At 53.1% G+C, this 20,740-nt stretch overlaps 4 protein-coding genes across 4 annotated transcripts; 2 read left to right on the top strand and 2 right to left on the bottom strand.

The window, feature by feature from the left end:
• Positions 1–2,911: 2,911 nt before the first annotated feature.
• On the top strand, positions 2,912–4,529 carry PHYSODRAFT_563466 (hypothetical protein; the record flags this gene model as incomplete). Its single annotated transcript, XM_009534896.1, has 1 exon — positions 2,912–4,529. One exon carries the CDS (start codon positions 2,912–2,914, stop codon positions 4,376–4,378), a length of 1,467 nt encoding a protein of 488 aa, XP_009533191.1. The 3' UTR covers positions 4,379–4,529.
• Positions 4,530–11,523: 6,994 nt separating this feature from the next.
• On the bottom strand, positions 11,524–12,231 carry PHYSODRAFT_520571 (hypothetical protein; the record flags this gene model as incomplete). The annotated part of the gene is made up of 1 exon (XM_009534895.1): positions 11,524–12,231. One exon carries the CDS (start codon positions 12,229–12,231, stop codon positions 11,524–11,526), a length of 708 nt encoding a protein of 235 aa, XP_009533190.1.
• Positions 12,232–18,413: 6,182 nt separating this feature from the next.
• On the top strand, positions 18,414–18,914 carry PHYSODRAFT_520338 (hypothetical protein; the record flags this gene model as incomplete). Its single annotated transcript, XM_009534894.1, has 2 exons — positions 18,414–18,490; positions 18,704–18,914. Coding segments are annotated over 2 exons (288 nt in total), but the record flags the coding sequence as incomplete, so codon positions are not given.
• Positions 18,915–18,991: 77 nt separating this feature from the next.
• On the bottom strand, positions 18,992–19,312 carry PHYSODRAFT_518931 (hypothetical protein; the record flags this gene model as incomplete). Its single annotated transcript, XM_009534893.1, has 1 exon — positions 18,992–19,312. A coding segment is annotated over one exon (321 nt), but the record flags the coding sequence as incomplete, so codon positions are not given.
• Between the last annotated feature and the right edge of the window lie 1,428 nt (positions 19,313–20,740).

Raw genomic sequence — 20,740 nt, 5'->3', positions numbered from 1 at the left:
TACGTGTATGTAGTTGCGGAAGTGAAACGTATGAAGGTGTGACCGAAGAATAATGCATTCCTGTTAATAGCTTTGATAATGTGATATACCTGTTAATTCCGTTTGATAATTTAATTAAGGGTTAACAGAATTATCTACAGTACACCCGACAAGTACCGTGGCATGCAAACCGCTGCACGTGTCTTGTCTGCTGGTACATATATCGAGCACATACCGGTATCGTTTGTGGTTCGGTTGTAGTCTCCAGAATAGTAGCGTAAGTAGGGTATTATGACTACTACTATCACTACTATTGTTTCTTGAGGTTGGGGCTATTAGTACATGTAGTGTGTATCAAAGACAATCCTGTTGTTCGAGGTGGCTTTGTCGCTTTGGTTATACCCAACAAGTCAATATGCAGATTCTCGCCCGACGTGTGTGCATTGGTAGCGTTACTGGGGCACGACGTTTCAGAATAGAGTTATGCTGAGTACTTTCACAAAAGTCTTCTGCTTGGCCATGAAAAGACCGTGCCTAGCACAATCACCTTACAAGGGCTCAACATGAATGCATAGGAGAAGAAGTTTATCGGCATACACTCACTGCCAGAAAAAAGTAACAGGGAATTCAAGTATCTTCTAACCGAAAAAAGAGCCATCACCCCTAAGTGCTTGTAGCATGTTTTTCACGTTCGTGAAAGGCAATACCAGCCAAGGCGATTGCGAGGAGCTGGTATCTGGTTATTCAAGCAGACTGTGCGAGAGGGGAAATGTAATGCTCACGCTTACTGAGCAGCTTTGTGGGAACAATGTCGTGTCAGAGGCGTCCTCAATTCTGACCTTTATTGAATAAGGTGTATCTAGGTTACTTACACTACGCTGGTAATAATTAATCCTACCGCGCCGTGCTGAACCTGAACTCCCTTCCGTTCTCTGGCATCTTTTCATGGCCAAGCAGAAGACTTTTGTGAAAGTACTCAGCATAACTCTATTCTGAAACGTCGTGCCCCAGTAACGCTACCAATGCACACACGTCGGGCGAGAATCTGCATATTGACTTGTTGGGTATAACCAAAGCGACAAAGCCACCTCGAACAACAGGATTGTCTTTGATACACACTACATGTACTAATAGCCCCAACCTCAAGAAACAATAGTAGTGATAGTAGTAGTCATAATACCCTACTTACGCTACTATTCTGGAGACTACAACCGAACCACAAACGATACCGGTATGTGCTCGATATATGTACCAGCAGACAAGAGACGTGCAGCGGTTTGCATGCCACGGTACTTGTCGGGTGTACTGTAGATAATTCTGTTAACCCTTAATTAAATTATCAAACGGAATTAACAGGTATATCACATTATCAAAGCTATTAACAGGAATGCATTATTCTTCGGTCACACCTTCATACGTTTCACTTCCGCAACTACATACACGTATACGTATTTTGACCAACTCTACCTTTTGGTGCTCGCTACGTTGAACGACGGACTCGTGAATCAAGAGGGCTCGGTTATCGCTTCGACAAGGAAAGTGCCCCGCCGTCCGTTCTCTCGACGCATAACCTCGACTGGCTCAGTCGAAGCTTCAGTAGGGTAGGTGTTCTGCTGCGACCCCCATCGTGGAGGCAGCAGCGCCACGCACGCCGCGCCACCAATGGCGACACCACATTTCCCGCGCTCCCGCCAACGCGCCAACTTCAAGCTGCACGCCTCCCGATCCACATGAAGCGTTCCATTTACCACGTGCGCGACCTGCCTCTTCGCACTGATGGCGGTGCAAGCCGCGCGTGACCAGGGAGTCCTGTGCTCAGCTCACCCGGTGTGCAAAAGCGGCCCCGGCCATGAGGTTGCCAGCCAGCGCCATCTCCAAATACAGCCCCCAGCGCGGTGAATCGGCGGTGGCGGAGCTCTTTGTGTACATGTATGTATGACTGTTTTTTTTTTGTATCATCGAGAGCCCTGTCATCCATCAGTAGGTACCGTACCGTATTGCCGAGTCGGCTGAGATTGCTAAATACTTGTACAGTACACATTTAATGCGAGATTGTCGTCCGCGTCCAGACAACAGAACCAGACTCGCACGTTTGCCCTGAGAGTCTGTACTTGTTTGTATCTGGGAACGTTTTGCGTGGATGGCGGAGTTGGTGGGCATCGTTAAACGAGACCAAATAGATATTAAATGCACGAGTGTCAGGACACGCCCGTAAGGTCTTTTGCGGAGAGCGATGCTGTACTGTACACGCATGTACACTGCACTGGGTTGTAGAAGTACATGCATGCGCACCGCATACATGTACACGTACACCGCTGGAATGCGGCCGCTCAGATCATACAGTACTGTAGCAGGCAAGCCCAACGACCGCAGCTGGCAGATTGACAGATGCGCAATGCCGCATTTAGTGAGCCTGCACGTAGCGTAGCGTAGCGACGCCCTAACCGTAGCCGTGGCCGCTCGACTTGCCGAAAGTATCAAGATATTATGTTGCGCGGTGCAGTTTTGTGTGTGTACTGTACACTGTATCGGCAATCGACGCCTCCTGTCAACTGAAAACGGACACTCTGCACACCGCATCCGCGTTTCTATTCGACGCTGAACTTCAAGATACACTAGCCGAGCGTTACATTGCGCTCCTAATCAGCAAGATTGACAAACATGCCGTATGTACTGTATGTACAGTACAGTACTGCAGCGCAGTGTAACGAGAGAGCAGGAACGAGCGCGAAGCAGAAATCAAGTGGCCTCGTGACTCAGACGGCCCCCGCTTGAAGCTTCGCGGCGGCTTTCTCTCGTCCTTCGACCGCCCGCGTTGCAGCCCGCTGTGCCGCTCGCGAGCGACTCCGGCACTGCCGGTCGACCGCTCCGATCCCCACTTCCCAACTGACCAAGCAACCCCCAAGTCGACAGTCAACCAAGGCGAGACACTATGGCTGACTACACGGAGGCCACCACCCCCAAGGCCGCCAACGCCACGGCGTTCGACGAGGCCAACAAGGCCGCCGCGCGCCTCATCAAGCCCAAGACCATCCTGTACACGAGCGCTCTGCTGTCGTGGATGCAGCCGTTCCAGAGCGGTTGGTCGACCTCGCAGATGAACCTGTCGCAGTACAACGACACGGACGAGTGCAATGCGCGCCCCGTGGCCGAGGACACGTGCCTCATGTTCTCGGGCCACTCGAAGCTGGAGTGGACGTTCGCCGTGAACGCATGGATCTTCGGCGCCATGATCGGCTCGCTGTGCTGCGGCCACTTCAGCGACAAGTACGGCCGCAAGAAGGCCCTCATGGGCAACTGCATCTTCATGATCGTGGGCGGCGTCGTGCAGGCGTCGGTGTCGAACATTTGGTTGTTCGCTCTGGGCCGCCTCATCGCCGGCCTCTCGTCGGGTACGGCCACGGCCACGATCGGCGGCTACATCAACGAGCTGTCGCCGCCGCACATGCGCAACACGCTGGGCCTGGGCCTGCAGATCTTCACGACGATCGGTATTTTGGTGCCGGCCATTTGCTTCTTCTTCGCCAACACGAGCTCTGGCTGGCGCTACCTGGCTGCGTTCCCGGTCGTGCTGGCCGTGATCTACCTGCTGCTGGCGCCGTCGATGTGCGTGGAGAGCCCCGCGTGGCTGCTGACCAAGGGCCGCAAGGAGGAGGCCAAGCAGGTCATCGCTCGTCTGTACGGCGAGGAGCACGTGCAGACGGCTCTGTCGTGGCTGGAGGTGAGCAAGGCCAGCGCCGAGGAGGGTCTGCTCGACTCTGCGCCCAAGAAGGAGTCGATGTTCGCGCCGCGCTACCGCCTGCAGCTTCTGGGCGGCATCATGCTGTCGATGGCGCAGCAGCTGTCGGGCATCAACGCCGTGTTCTACTACTCGGGCAGCATCTTCTCGGACGCCGGTATCTCGGACTCGCGCGTGGGCACGCTCATCATCGACTTCATCAACATCTGGCCGGCCTTCTTCACGGGCGTGCTGGCCAACCGCTTTGGCGCGCGCAACATGATCCTGTGGGGCCTGTCGGGCATGGTGGTCATGTCCATCGGTATGACGGTGGCGTTCATCGTGGACGTGTCTGCTCTGTCGATCGTGTTCACTGCGCTGTACGTGATCGTGTTCGGCGTGACGCTGGGTCCTCTGGTGTGGGTGATGACGGCCGACATTTTCCCGGACTCGATCCGCGCCAGCGCGTCGTCGCTGTGCATCGGCATCAACTGGCTGTGCAACCTCATCGTGGGCGTGTCGTACCCGTACGTGTCGGACGCTTTCAACGACTACGCGTACGTTCCGTTCGTGGTGCTGCTGGCGATCTTCTACCTGCTGGCGCTGAAGCTGGTGCCGGAGACGTCGGGCAAGTCGGCCGAGGAGATCCAGGCCGAGTACGACTCGCGTCGCGAGCAGTAGAGCGAGCGAGCGAGCGGCACGTGGGCAGTAGTTAGTGTGTCTCGTTAGCTTTCCTTCGTTCGATCGTTCGGTGAGACCATTGTCTTCGACCCCATAGTTTCTTTCGGTGGTAAAAGCGATGGTACGAATATACTAGTAATTTGTTTTTATGATCTACTCCGTCGACGTTTGGCATGTGCTACAGTACATGATCATGATCTAGAGTTGTTGTCATTGGATGTCTTTTGGCGGCTGGTGTCGTTGGTCTTCGTTCGATTCTTGCAGCAAGAGTCTTGCTTGGTGTTCTTGCGTTGTGTCGGGGAAGTGCAAGTAGTACTACATGTTGGATTGTAGAGTTGTTGTCATTGGATGTCTTTTGGCGGTTGCCTTTATTAGGGGGAGTCGAACATCTCAAAAACGGCAAAAATAATGAGCAAAACCGAGCCAGAATTCTAAGCAGCAAAATGTCGAAAATATGAGCAATTTTCGAGGGGGGGAGTGGATGGGGAGAAGCTGAGGGAGAGGACCCATCACCAGAGATTTGGAGTACGCCACCACAGTTTTAGGCCGCATCACCACAGATTTGGTGCCAAGCACCAGTCGAACGGCTGGCGCCAAATCACCAGATATTCGGGCTGCAGCACCATAAGAAAGGGTCCCATCACCACTTTATTCGGCTACATCACCACCTGCAAATCTTCTACAGCGTAGTGTATCAGTAATGGCACTGCACATTATTGCCACCATTGTATTAGCGTTGTGTATGTGAATGAATGAGTGTGATGCGTACCGATACGAATTATCATGCATTGTTACGCCGATCCTACAGCAGCTAGCTAAAACCTACGTCGCTTGGTTTGATCGCATGATACCCGATTTGAATTGCTGGCAGGCCATGTTGCCGGGCGCCGTCCAGTGTCGTGTGCAAGTGGACCTCTCGCACCGTCGTCGGAGCCTTCGAAGAGTGGGGCGTCATACAAACCTGTTGGGCTTCGAGTAGGAAAATCCCATGTCGAACCCGACGGAAGCGCAGGAGGCTGCAACACGTCATGTGCAGCAGAGATGCAAGCGCGCTCTTCATCTCTCGGTGTTCTATCGGTGGGCAGTGGCTCACTGTTCGCTGCAATATATGCACCTACTGGTCGGTAAACAAAGGGCGCATCTGGACCCCACGGGCGACTGTAGATATATGCTGCTTGATGCACTGTCAGCCTGGTGGAGGAACCCACCGGCATCTCCATTGCCTGATGAGCGCTCCAGCTCTGGTGAGCGTTCCAATTTTGAATTCCATCCTCATACGTCTGAAAGGGCAGCATAGTTGCGTGAGTGTGGATCCGTGGGCTGATGATTGTACCATCTCGCGTTGATGTTGCTGTAGCTGATAGTCGAAATGGAGGTCCAATTGCGTCGTTGCATTCTCGGATTTGGTTGCTGTTTGTTGATTCTTGCGCCCACGGCCCATACACAGGCTGGTTACCTATAAATCGAGGAGGTTGGAGCTCGTCGCTCGTAGCACCGGCTACACTTTGCCCTTGGCGTTCCGCAGTCTTGTCGGTTCCCCTTCCACGTGGAGCGTGATTGGTGACAAAATCTTGCTCTGGTGCAGGCATTCCAGGGCAAGGTAGACCAAGCTCGCGTGTTGCGTGAGTTATATGCAGACACAGACCAAATTTGCCACTGAAGCGACAGCTGCAAGTCCTCGAAGCCGCATTGACAAACAACCCATCTACCGGCATACTTTGCCATTGTACGCGCAGTACATGAATGGACTTGAACGGCAGATTTGTCTTTTTCGGCTCGACGTAAAAATCATTTGCTGCACGACTCTCAGCGTTACCGTATCGGCTACGAGGGCGATGCAAAATCTGAACAAACTGGAGAGGGATATCATCTGCTCCAATAATCGGTGTTGCCGACAGTTCTTGCTTGCGTACAGCCATGGAATACAGAGCCTTTAAGCGTTGAGACACTGCAGGAGTACTTTGGAACGACACTTGCATCTGAAGAAACACAAGTCGAGACTGGTCCAAACGCTCCAGCATTTCAATTGGTGTAGCTTTCTTGTCCTTGTTTACGAGCTTGAGCGTCTTATGGTGCTGCTCAAGCGGGTTATTTGTCGCCGCATATCCTGGTGGCGTCCGAAAGGCTTGCCAGTGGCTGAAACGAGGGTGCAAAATCCATTGAGCAATGATGTCGCTACGTTTTGGAATGCCACACAAAACTTCGAAGCTGCGCGCCACGCAGCAAGCACATTCTCCCTCCTCTTCAAATATTCTTCTTCATTTCGGGAGTAGTGGAGGTTGTTGAGGTCGCGAAAAATCATATCAATGGTCACTGCTTCCAGTTTGCCTTGTGAGAGGTCTTTCACATTTTAGCAGACTGTTCATGAGTCTTCGGGGGCGCCGCCAATAGATGCACATGGACGAGGAGAACGTGTGGACACATCCGCCGACGACTCGGAGGATCCGACGGCAACAGGAGAGCCGGCGGCAGCCGGGCTCTGGGTACACCAATGACTGGTCAGGGAGACCCATATATACTAAGATCAAGTCAAGCGGAAACCGGGAGTAATCCGTCTGATGAGAGGCACCAACGAGCACAAGGAGAACAAGAAGGAAAACAGGAGGGGAAGACTAGAGAGTAGTTTGAGAGACGATAACATTTAATCTCACTTCGGAATTTGCCCCCTCAGCCACAAGCTACAAACCAACAGGTTAACAGCCGCAACAAGCTCAAGCCCTCCCCGACGACCGACATGACGACGTCCAGCAAGAAGGCCGAAGTCATCCTGGGAAGTGACAATTACTTCCACTGGGAGTTCGCGATGCGTATGACGCTCGCGAGGAAGGGGCTGCTGGCGCACGTCCAAGTGGTGAAGGACCCGACGGAGATGACGGAGGCCTGGATGCTCAACGACATGAAGGCGCTCGGTCTGATCGCTCAAGGCGTGGCTGTGGAACACCACACGAAGATTCGGTCGGCGACGTCGGCTATCCAAGCCTGGAATACTCTACGCAAGTTTTACAACCGGACGACGATGCATAATCGGGTCACGATGGCTCGTCGGCTCCACGAGTTCAAGATGGAGGACGGTGCGACGATGGCGAAGCACCTGGACAAGTTCGACGAGCTCATCGTGGGCCTTCAGACGTTTGGAGAGCCCCTCGATGACTCCCGACAACTCGTCATCCTGCTGCGCAGCTTGCCGACGGAGTACGAATTGATCGCATCCATCGTCGAGAACTCAAAGGACGTGACCCTCATCGAAGTGAAGGAGAAGCTGTTCAAGGAGTACGAGCGGCAGGAGAAGAAGGAGACCATGGAGCGCGCACCTCGTTCGGAGGTAGGGGCCAGAACGGGAAGTTCGGCAAGGGCGGCAAGGCATTCGGCCGCAAGTGCAACGGCGGACGAAAGGTCGGTGGCTTCAAGGGCAAGTGCTTCAACTGTGACCAAGTGGGCCAGATAAAGCGGGACTGCCCGGAAAAGGCAAATAGAGACACCGCCGAAGACTCGGTGTTCGCTGTGGCGGAGAATCCATCAGCGGGTTGGCTGATGGATAGTGGGGCGACGGCTGACATGACGCCTCACCGCGATGACTTGTTCGAGTACAACGAGTCGTCGGCGGACATGTATGTGACAATCGCGGACGGGAAGAAGATCCGCGTGGCAGGGAAAGGGTCGGTGCGCCTAACGGGCATCGACGGCAAGCGCATCAAGATGGTGGAGGTGCTCCACATCCCCGGACTCGACCGGCGACTACTCTCGGTTGGGAGGTTGGCTGAACCCGGCATGAGTGTCGAGTTCCAGCGGAAGTCGTGCGTCATCTGGGACAAGACGAAGGCGATCGCTTCGGGGAAGAAGGTCGGCAAGGCGTACTTGCTGGACTGCCAGCCGGACATGGCGCAATACACCGAGTACTCGGGAGTCGACGGAAAGTGGGAGCTATGGCACGCTCGTATGGGACACTTGAACGGAGACGCTATGGCGAAGACCCGCGAGGCGACGGACGGTCTCCCGACGATTCAACAGCAGACGAAGACCCTGTGCGGAGGATGCATGAAGGGCAAGCAGACGGTCGCACATTTCCCGTCGCGGTCGGTGTCGGCGACGACTCGACCGCTGGAACTGGTTCATACGGACGTGATGGGTCCTATGAAGACGAAGTCCAAGGGCGGAGCGAGGTATGTTCTCGCCTTTGTCGACGACTACTCGCGACACGTCGTGGCGTACTTCTTGACCAAGAAGAGCGAGGTCGTGACCAAGTTCAAGTCGTTCATGAAGCTGTACGAGAACCAGTGGGGGCAGCGCATTAAATGCCTGCGCTCGGACAACGGCACTGAGTTCGTGAACACGCCGATGACTGAGATCTGCCGGGTGAATGGGATTATGCATCAGAAGACGGTCCCGTATAGACCCCAGCAGAATGGCGTGGCGGAGCGGATGAACCGCACGATCATGGAGAAGGCTCGAAGCATGCTACACTACAAGGGCGTGGCTTCGAGATGGTGGGCAGAGGCGGTCAGCACTGCTGTCTACCTGATCAACCGGTCGACGAACAGCATGCACCCGACCAAGACTCCGTACGAGTTGACGTTCAAGTCAAAGCCTCGGCTGGATCATCTTCGAGTCTTCGGGTCGATGGGTTACGCTCATGTCGACAAGTCGAGACGCACCAAGTTGGAGCCGAGAAGCTTCAAATGTATGTTTTTTGGGTACGCCGACGACTCAAAAGGCTACCGAGTGTACGACTTGGAGTCGAACAAGGTGAAGGTGTCCAGGTCGGTGAAGCTGGACGAGCGCGAGGTGAACGGCATCTACGACACGTCGCCCAGCGAGAACTCGCCGAGCATTGAGTTGACGGAAGATGCCGAGGATGCGGCACTGCCCGAGGAGATACAACGACCTGCCGCCGACGAGCCGATGGAATCAGTGGAAGAGACCGTCGAGGACACGGAGATGCATGAGGTGGAGACGCCGGAGCCATCCATGCTGACAACGTACCGACGACTCGCGAGACCGGTATTGAATGATGACATGGTCTTCCACCCCGAGCCGGAACGGACCCGGCGCGCCCGAGAACCGGTACTATTACTTGGAGATGGTTCCGCAGACGGTGAGGAGTCGAAAGAAGATGGCCCCGATGACTCGGACATCGATGATCACTTCTGGCCACCGTCTCCAAAGCGACCCAGGGTGGACGAAGACAGCCTATTGGCTGAGGCGGTGCTAGCCTACGCCGCAGACGTCGGCGATGCCAATGACGCACCCACCACGTATCCGCAGGCCATGCAGAGCGACGAGTCGTCGGAGTGGGTGAAGGCAATGAATGCGGAGCTCAAGGCACACGCGGACAACGGATCATGGACGCTGGTCCGTCGGACACCGAGTGCTCGACCGATCGGTTGTCGCTGGGTGTTCGCAAAGAAACGCGACGAGCACGGCCGAGTCATCAGGTATAAGGCCCGCCTGGTGGCGAAAGGGTTTAAGCAGAAGTATGGCGTGGACTTCTTCGAGACGTACTCGCCCGTGGCCAACATGAACTCGATCCGAGTGGTGTTGTCGGTTGTGGTGGCCGAGGCGTACATCACCGAGCAGCTGGATGCGGACACCGCCTTTCTCAACAGCGGGCTGGTGGAGCGCGTCTACATGGAGATACCCTACGGAATCATCAACGCGAAGACCATGATGTGTCGGCTGCAGAAGGCAATCTATGGTCTGAAGCAGGCGGCAAATGCCTGGCATAAGACCATCCACCGAGCCTTCGTGGGCATCGGATTTCGGAGCTGCGGCGGTGACCAGTGTGTATACGTCAAGGGCGAGAAGGGCAGGTTCGTGTACGTCTGCCTGTACGTGGACGATATGATCATCGCAGCCAAGACGAGCAGCGAGATCCAGGAAGTCAAGGTGGCGCTCAAGAATGCGTTTAAGATGAAGGAGTTGGGCGAGGCCAAGTTCATTCTCGGTATGGAGATCGACCATGACTCATCGGCGAAGACTCTCATGATCAAGCAGACTCGATGCATTGATGATGTGGTGAAGCGGTTCAACCAGCAGGACGCCAAGGTGGTGGTGAACCCGTGCGAGTCGGGCATGAAGTTGTCGAAGACTCAGTCGCCGATGACTCAGAAGGAACGTGAGGAAATGCAGGCGAAGCCCTACCGAGCACTCATTGGCTGTTTGCTGTACATTACAACGTGCACCAGACCTGATGTGGCGTACATCGTGACCCAGTTGTCGCGCTTCCTCGAGAACCCCGGGCAGCAGCACTGGAAGGCTGCCATCCGCGTGCTCAGCTACCTGAAGAGCACCCGAGACATCGGCATCGCCTACAATGGGAACGCGAAGAAGGTCGAGGTGACAGCGTACACCGACGCCGACTGGGGCAGCAATCTCGACGACCGACGCTCGGTGTCGGGCATCATGGTGATGATTAGCGGGGCGCCGGTGGTCTTCAAGTCGAAGTACCAGCGCACGGTGGCGCTCAGCTCGGCGGAGGCCGAGTACATGGCGCTGAGCCTGTGCACGCAGGAGGTGCTGTGGACCCGCGCTATGCTCAAGGACATGGGTCACGAGCAAGTGGGAGCTACCCAAGTATGGGAGGACAACCAGGGCGCGATCGCTCTCGCAAGCAACGCTGGCTACAACGCGAGGACCAAGCACGTGGACATCAAGCATCACTTCATCCGCGAGAATGTGTCCCGAGGACTCATCTTCGTCAACTACGTGCCGACGGAAGACCAGCTCCCGGACATATTAACCAAGGCGTTGGGGGCGAAGAGGCTCCAGTACCTGATCAGCGCAAGCGGAATCATCGGGACGGTCGTGCAGCATTAGCGGCGAGTGGGAGTGTTCATGAGTCTTCGGGGGCGCCGCCAATAGATGCACATGGACGAGGAGAACGTGTGGACACATCCGCCGATGACTCGGAGGATCCGACGGCAACAGGAGAGCCGGCGGCAGCCGGGCTCTGGGTACACCAATGACTGGTCAGGGAGACCCATATATACTAAGATCAAGTCAAGCGGAAACCGGGAGTAATCCGTCTGATGAGAGGCACCAACGAGCACAAGGAGAACAAGAAGGAAAACAGGAGGGAAAGACTAGAGAGTAGTTTGAGAGACGATAACATTTAATCTCACTTCGGAATTTGCCCCCTCAACCACAAGCTACAAACCAACACAGACATGGAACCAACACATAAAAAACTTGGAGCCAGGTAGAGCAGCTTTGCACGCGTTGTATTGTGCATTATCCGCGTCGGACATGACAAACGCTGGCGAAAAACTGACTAAGAACTTCTCCCAGACGATGCGCTTGGTAAACTTGATGCGCCATTCCACATCAACTCCAGTGCGCTGAGAAGTACAAAAGTAAATAATCGGGAAAAACTTACACCGGCAGACCGAAACCCCAAACACGAAGACGGGATAGCACTGTTTAACGATGCTGTGGGTGCTATCGATGTGAAGCAGCGTCGTGCGCCGCGGATCTCGTTGTACAGTGACATAAGTTTCTAACAGAGCGTGGCATGTGACTCCAATACGAAAGGCCGACAACTTGGAGCCCGTGCCAATACTGGGAACCAACTGGTTGTCATCGGTCTTGGTGTCACAGAGAAGAATCATTTCATCACTAGTCACTTGTATGTCTTCTGCAGCGTCGTACATGTGTGTGCTACACAAAGCAACAACAGATTGTAAAGCTTTTCGCTTGTGAGCCTTTCTCCACTTCTTGACGTAGCTTTGAACTTGACTCAACACTGGTGCGGGTCCTGCCAACGTCTGACGCTTTATTTTCTTGCACAAAATCCCTAACAGGTCGACAGGCGTAAACCATACGTGATCCGATAGTCGCTCGTCGATGACTGCCTTCATTGCGTCGGACATCGGGATGGTCTTAGCTGTGGGTGACTCGACGGATGCATCAGGCATTGTGTGATGTCCATCCACGCAGACCGTCGCCAGAGAGCTGGATTCACAAGCTAGTATCCTGTACCGACACTGACACTTCACCCCGCTCTCACTACAGCGTGCTGACGTACACTCCGTGATGATTCTGCGCATCGGATGCCGCGTCATCAGGGTCTCGTCTTCATCATAGGTTGCGTGGTCCAGAGTACACCTCGGCACTTTATCGTTCCGTTGACGACTGCGGCTGGGCAGCGAATCCACAAACTCGTCTAGAGTAGCGTCACTGCTCGTTCTTCCACCCAAGGAACTCTTTCGCCACGTCGGCGAGGTTGACCGCTGCCGACGGAGGTCTGTTTGCATACAATTAACGGCGTAGATAAGTACTTGCCATAGTTGTCGACATACTCAGTACAATACTTACTGTAGTTATCACTTGTGTGGGCGGGCTCTTCATACTTCCAGCCAAATAGCACGGGAATCCCGTGGACCGTAGGAAGAGGGCAACTAAGTGAAGCGAAGAATGCCACGCTCGTGAAGAGACGTACTTGGGTTTCTTATCTGCGCTAAAAATAATTTGCAAACAAGAACACGACGAGAGCTTCCGCTCTTCTCTTTTTATAAATATTTGTGCGGAATGAATATAAACGTCCCTACAGTGTGAACATGTTTGCAAATGCACATAGTGGTGATTCGGCCCAATCCAATGGTGATTTGGGCCAATTTAATGGTGTGCGATTCCCCCAAATCAATGGTGATGATTTCCTTTTCACTGGTGGTAGGTTCCAAATCTGTGGTGATAGGGCCCCTCACTCGGAGAAGCTAAGGAGCGCCCAAGTCGGGAGCGCCCAAACATAAAATGAGGGGTCATATGCTGTTTATCCAATATGGTTATTAGTCATCGCTTACAGCTGTGTTACTACTACATCTACTCAGTAGCTGTATCTAGCTGATGCCAGCGTATCCCCACGCTCGAGTCGGCAAAAAAGCATCATTCACGCTGAGATCACCTTCGGCTTCTAAAAGAGCACACAGTGACTGCTCTTCGTCGTTGTCGCGTTCAAACCTCGAAGGTTTCCGTCGGGTGCCACTTGCGCCGTGCCCAGTCTTGTGTTGTTTCTGCTTTTTTGGTGGCCTCGTGTTGCGCACGGTGGCAGGCTCCAACACCCGTTCGGTCAGTCGCACGTCGTTCGAGCGAATCCACCAGTGTCTGTCGAAGTGCTCAGGCAGGATCTTCAGCCGTCCGTTCGACTCGTATATCTCAACCAGCTCGTGCACGCACGGACGCCCGAGTGTCCGACGAAACGTGCCGCTGCAAACCGTTCTATTTGCCCCCGAAATCACAATTTTCCGGGCCTTCTTCCACAACTTATCGGTCTCGGTAAGTGATCAAACGAATCACTGCGGAAAATCGGTCATATCGTAGGCACAGGGGTGGGCCGGTAGCATCTTTGGCAGACTGATAGCTGATCGCCTTCGTCGAACCAATCCACCACGGTAGCAGCTTTAGAAAGCAAGTGAGAAAGATCACCTTTGGAGCTCTTGAGCCAGCGCTTGATCTTCGAGTGCGTTCCCTCGACCGTTGAGGTGTCGTGGCAACCGAAGTGCATGTGCTGGCTGGTCCAGCAGTGCACAATCTTGCTCTTGTATTGTCACCACGTCCGATCCAGGTAATCAGCGGTTTTACTACTCATGGCGCGAAGACTATTGCGATGCTGCTCGAATTCCTGCTCATTTGACGATGCTACGGCCTCGTAAAACTTAGCCATGAACGCGTCTGTTTGCCACGTATTTCTTTCGTCTCTCCATTCGGACCTGGTGTTGTGAGTCGGACCGTACCGAGATCCTGCTGCACTCGTGCAAGTACATTTCGGTTCACATGCCAGCGGCACAGCAGTTTGGGGGTGAACGGAAATACGACATCACTTGCATTCATACACGCCAAGTCGCGATCAGATACCATGAGACGCAGCAAGATCTTGTGTCTGCGAAGATGTCGGTCGTGTTGGAGTAGTTGGACAAGGTGACGGTGTTGCGCTGTTACTGCGAAGACTACAGGAGAGTGTTGTCGGTGTTACTCAGGTGTTGTCTTGTGCTGCGAGGTTTGTGAATGTGGGGTAGTTCAAACTGACTAGCACTGTCGAAGTAGGAGAAAGTAGTCTTCACGTTCTGAGATGAGAATACAAAAGCCAGATCATCTTGTCTCTCACGACCACATGTCGGTACTTTTTATGGTTTGGGCGCTCCCGACTTGGGCGCTCCCGACTTGGGCGCTCCTTAGCTTCTCCCGAGTGGATGTTGATCCCTTCGGTTTTCGTACTTAATCGAGCGGAGGGAACTTTTCCGCCATCTGTCCCACTACAGATCCCGACCAGTTTCTTCAACAAATGATTGTGTGTAACTTTGTAGGGAATACTGATCATACGAGAGACATGTGATACGAAAGTCCATACTCAGAACAAGGTATTTTATGTAGACCTTTCTAACAGCGTTGAATAGCTATAACGTATATCACAGGATAATGTATAATAGGATAATTGGGAGGTATCTGTAGAGGAGGGAACAAAGAAGGGAATTGCTTATCTCTGAAATGAGTTGCTCAACTCAGAGATAAGCCACCTCGGGAGGTGGCTTGTTTCAGAGTTAACAGTAAGCAAAACGCTGTCGAGATTGTGAGCACGGCCAAGCTCAAAACTCGAGCACGTTTTTGGCAATGTTCGACTCCCCTTATTTTGGTTCTTATGCAGATCAGGTCTGGGATTTGAACGTTTTCCTTCACTTTGTCCTACGCTAACGATATGGGGCAAATCTGCATCATTCATTACGGCCGTAGTGCCGGCTGCAGCTTTTGTCCGAATTGGACAGGACCTAGAGTACCTATTCTTGAATTGAAAGTGGGGGGAGTGGAGGGTGGGTTGCTTGGTGGAGGGCGAAAGGCCGAATGAGCTCTTCGGTAGCTCGCTGCTCCGCTATCTAGCGTCTCTTGGTTCTGGTCGGTGGTTTCTTAACTGCCGCTTCTGTAACAGGGTTACACGCACAAGTGGCTACAGTCACTTGTAACTCTAACAGATACGACGTCTGTTAGAGGTTTGAAAGACTTTCTCGACCTTGGTGTAGACACACCAAATGCTACATACTTTTACGACCACCACGACGGGTGGTCCATAGAGACTTAGGATTCCTATTGGCTGAGAGCAGCATCTCTTAGCCAATGAGCGACATGCATAGCATTGGAATTCTGCCAACCAGCCGTTGGCAGATTCCTATCTTAGAATATTACATTTAGAGGAAGTCAGAAACATAAAACAAAAATAGCAGCTCTCATTTTAACCCAAAACATTATTTGGATCGTTTATTTAGATTAATCTATACTCGGAGGCACGAGTATAACTAACTCTACGTTAAACTAAGCTACGCTTCCTCACATACACGCGCACACGTGTAAGGTAAAGCCAAAGTAGGCCCATTACACCTGGTAGCACTTTGTAGTCCGTCCAACGACCGACTACCTGAGTTCGTACGTCACCGCACGAACGCGGAGCTGAGAACCTTCCCATGAATACGGAGGTGTCCATGGAGAGCTCCACTATGCCTGCAACTCACGTTGCACGCGCTGACTGTCCCCACCTGTCGGACCCAGAGTGGGAAGCTCTCCAACGACTGTCAACAGTCATTGGTGAGGCGGCTGTAGCTACGATGCTGCGTACGCTAACGCCGACAGAGCAACATGGTGTTGCTCTGGGGTTCATCATGAAGGAGCAGCGTGATGCTGCTTCCTCTACCACGGTGGCGTCGGAGACGACGCCGCGAGGACAATCGTTGAAGCTAAACGTGAGCAACTATGTCGGAAGAGAGGGCGAGCCTCTCCTCCGTTGGCTTGTCGAACTCGACACTGCCATCGCGGCTCGACGTATCGTCGACCCGTTGTCCAAGGTTGCGTTCGCTATGTCATGCCTTGGCGGACGAGCGAGAAGTTGAGCGTGTGGACGCCGACTCTCGGATCCTACATGCTTTAGCACGTACGAGAGTTTCAAGGAGGAGCTCAGACAAGCGTTTGAGCCCCCGCAAAACGCGTTCCGGTCGAGGGCGGAGTTCCTCGACCTGCAGCAGGGCAAGCATGATGTCCATGCTTACGCTCAGAGAGCACGGTACTTGGTCTCGAACATCGTGACCAATCCGATCGACGAGGCGACCAAGGTCGTCACGTTCATGAAGGGGCTGAGAGATGGGCCTGTGAAGACCTATCTCTTCCGTGAGTACCCGAGTACTCTCGAAGCTGCAATTACTCTTGCAATGCAGGAGGAATTTAGCCTGCGGCAGGCTAAGCTGCATGCACATGTGCCGAGGCCACAACCACGCCCGGTAGTGAGGACGGGAGGCCCAGAACCCATGGACCTCTCGAGTGCTGCAACTGCTGGACCCCAGCAGTCGCAGGGTAACAATGTGCGATGCTACCGTTGTGGTAGAGTCGGTTACTTTGCTCGGGAGTGCACGGCCCCCGTGCACCAGAAGGGTGGCTATCGCGGCGGTGCCGGGCACCGTCGCAACCAAACAAAAAACGCTGGACGCCAGTAGGCGCAGGGCGCCCTACTGGTAATGCAGTTCCACGTGTCGACCTTGGACACGCGACACTGAGGACTGCAGCCCCCAGTGAGGTTCATTCTCACTGCAAGAACCAAGATGACAAGCCTGGAGCTCGACATCTTGGCAAGAATCGAAGTGTCGCGTTTCGGACAAACTCGACATGTAACTTACATTTCATTGGATGAAATGTCTTTAATCCTATTGGTCAGAATGCATACTCTACTAATTACGACCCATAAATGATTGGTTGAGAAGCATGCTATTTAGTCATTCTACTTTTTGACAGCTGCCGCTCATCGGTGGCTCGCGAGTGTCGCTTACTCCCATTAACAGCAGTTTCGGGCTTACTCGACTGTGGGCGATTTCGGGTTTACTCGACTGTGGGCGATTTTGGGTATTCTCGACGATGCGTGATTTCGGATTTACTCGACTGTGTACGCTCGGCGGTTTGCGACTTCGAGAATTCTCGATAGTATGCCGGTCAGGCTTGACGAGCCAAAGCTAATATGTCCTGTGTGTCTGCAGGAGCAGGGTCTTGAATTCGGCCTGTAGCGAGGAGACACTTGTGAGCTGCGATGCGTTCGTTTAAAGCGCCAGACTTGTGAAGCGGACGCAACGCGCGTAGCACGCTCCCAGAACCTTTAGCATTGGACTTGACGTTCGTCTTCAGAAACGAGAGTATCGAATCTTCAGCACGGCGACCGAGTTGAAGCACCTGATCCTTGTAGTCGCTGGCCTGTGGTTCCAAGACAAAGCCCTTGTCGAGGAACAGCTTCATGAATGCGACGACGTGGCAGGACTCCGATTTTTTTCTGGCGGTCGGCAGAATCCCAAACGCGAGGCACACGCGTGTACCACTCGAATCAAGTCGCAGACAGGTGTGTAGCTTATTTCTTTCTTCGCTTTGGCTTGGGCTCTTGGTCTGACGATTCCATCACCTGCTCTTCTTCAGTGCGCTTTTGTTTCACGTTAGGATTCGCTTGTGTAGCCTCGACGATGGTTAGGCGCGCCGCCAAGAGCTTGTTCGTGGCGATAAGCTCATGAATGATAGCTAAAAGGTGATCCATTCGTGCGCACTTGTGTTGGTTGAGATCTTGTACTTGAGCTTGATCTTGAGCAGGTAGAGCAGCTTCGTTGTTGAGCGTAAGGGACCACGCCAGCACATCAGCGATCGGAATATCCGCAGCCGCCAAGCACTCTTCAAACCGCGTGGCGATCGGGGCCGATGGGGCGAGTTCCTTGAGCTGTGGACGAGGTAAGCCGTGAGAACGCCGAGGACCTTGGTGCTTACATTTAGACGTTGCTCTTTGAGTCCTGAACAGGAATGAAACAGCAATGCCTGCAAGCGGCCGAGGCGCACTCGACTTGAATGGTCGAGCTCCTCAACGTCAATCATTGTTGGCTTCTCGTCCACGGACCAACCACTCAAAACGCGAGCGACCTTTCTGTCCTCGCGCGCCGTGTTGGTAATGTAGGCAAAGGCCTTGTTGGTCTTCGTCATATCCCAAGCGCCGCGGTCGAAAATCCACTGGGCGGCTAGACGGTCATCACCGTTTGCGTGTTGAGCTCCGCCACGCCGGAAAGAGTGCGAGGTCAGGTCGGGTGTGGCTCCAGCCGGCTCAGCGACGCCCTTGAGCAATCGGTTCACATAAGCTTGAACGCCATCTTCCCCTCGTTTAACATCGCCGGTTGGCGCCTTGGTCTTTGCGGGTCCTGCTGGTGTTTGCCTGCTTGTACTTGTAGGTAGCGACGAGGGCTCGATCACCGGCGCCATCATCGTATCCGCAGCCACGACGGGTGCCTGGGTCTGGGTTAGTACAACTGCGACATCGAGCGAGGCCGGTTCTGCTTGTAGCAAGTCCTGCTGCGGAAAACCTTCATCAAGAGGCACGGCGGCGTCAGCCACGAGTTCGGCTAGTTGGGCCAGCAATGCCGCGCTTGGAGCATCCTGCGTCGCTAGTGCCACGGCGATAGCGTGCAAGGGGCACGTGAGAAAGTCGCTCTTGTCGGGAATTAAGGTAAGCCCTTGCTCTTCCGAAGTCTTGACGCGTAGCAGTCGAAGATAGAAGGTGCCGTCCGCTGATACCGATACGTATTGCTTTTGCACATATCCTAGATCCGAAGATCGGCCAAAGCAGTGCCACATCAGACACGCTAGCGCGGCGTCTTGGTAGTCGTCATGCACGCGTGCTGTACTGTAGACATAACGGACCAAAGCTTGTAAGTCCTCCTTAGTGCAAGAAGGAGCCTTACTAACTAAACTACCCTTTTCTCGAGGGGTTAAGCAATGCTTATCCAAAGTTTTCCCTTGTTTTAGCAAGATCAACTCCGTCGGGACGCGAAGATGCGGGTACATATCGAAAATCCGAAGCTTTACGTTCCGATGGGACGCAGTGGCAGTATTCCGAGCAAGCTTACCTTTCTTACCTTCATTCGTACCGAGGTAAAAGCCAAAACGGTCCATCGTCGCCGCCAAGCGCTTGCTGGAGGCGTCTAAGGAAATGCTAGCCTAGACAAACTCCAGGCTAACATTCGCCTCCTCCAGCATTCGCTTGAAAGCGGCAATGGCAGTGCTGCGGGCTTTCTGGGTGTTTGTTGGGACAAAAGCAGATAGACTCATCGAATCTCTGGTGTTTGTCTTGGTCGTTTGAGCTGTGTGGTCTGGGTGGTGGCTTCCTACTGCCCTGTGTCCTAAACTAGGGATATGCCTAGCTATATGAAATGTGGAAAATATGTATAAAATGCGTCTTATACTTGGTATTCGTACGAACATATTCATATTTTGAAGCTGATCCCGACAAATATTTGTCGGAATGCGTCGGAATCAGACCCCAAACCCTAACAAACTTCATTCGCCAAAACTCGGTTTTTCTGCAATACGATTGGATAATATATCGGTTTATGTGGCTCGACAACAATCCATAGTTTCTATTTGTCGGAAAGACCGCTATATTCGTCCATACCATGAAATATCCGACTATAGGACCTATCGGACCTGTACCAAAAACATGGTACCCTAGAAGGATGGACTCTAAAAACAAATATATAAGTTTGTGTATTATGTTGTGGGCCACACACCGATTACTTGTTCATTTTTGGGGCATAGCCCCCCTTATAATGAAATGTGCATAAAGATTTTTTACCCTTTTTACAGGTACTTTTTACTCCAATTTATGAACCCCTGTATTACAATTGAGAATGGAGTAGGGCAAATGAACTATCATAGCCTGCCCGGGGGCAATTTCGATCGAATTTTACCTCTTTTTAAGAACACACGAACTCATGTTGAACGGCGCCCAAACGCGACCCTTCAAATGTTACCTTGTTCGAAGGTATAACAAAGTTATACTGGGATAGGAAGCGACGAAGTGCTGATAGCCCAGCCCACACAGGATTAATTCGGGCACTGTCCCCCCGCCCAATCGACACCGGTGACGAACCGGTAACATGTCTTAGGTCAATTTACAGTAAGTGATGTCGATTGACCGAGTGTTTTAGACTTCTCAAGAATGATGGAGGCTGGTCCACTTCATTTGCAAATTCGTCGAGTTAAGATTCGTTTTATTGATTTTGCTCTAAAATCGGTTGTACGTCTGGTGATACATTGTCGGGCAGATTCTGCGGCTGCGAAGCAGGCGCAGGAGATGCCCGTGGAGCGTGAGGATTGAGTTTATCAATGACGGTTAAAGGTGAGTCAACCAGTCCTATCCCAGCCTTCGCGAAGCCCTAGTTAAACTGAGGTCAACTTTTTATCGAACCGGAGATCGCCCCGTTTGTATCAGCAAACAAACGATTGCGTTAATCGTTGAAGTTTAAGGTAAGAGTTGACGGGCTGCGAAGCAGGCGCAGGAGATGCCCGTGGAGCGTGAGGATTGAGTTTATCAATGACGGT

The sequence above is a fragment of the Phytophthora sojae genome (genome assembly GCF_000149755.1).
Source record: "Phytophthora sojae unplaced genomic scaffold PHYSOscaffold_8, whole genome shotgun sequence".
NCBI classification, from domain to species: domain Eukaryota; phylum Oomycota; class Peronosporomycetes; order Peronosporales; family Peronosporaceae; genus Phytophthora; species Phytophthora sojae.
Note: the sequence above shows the minus strand (reverse complement) of the source record. Positions and strands in the feature narration are given on the sequence as shown.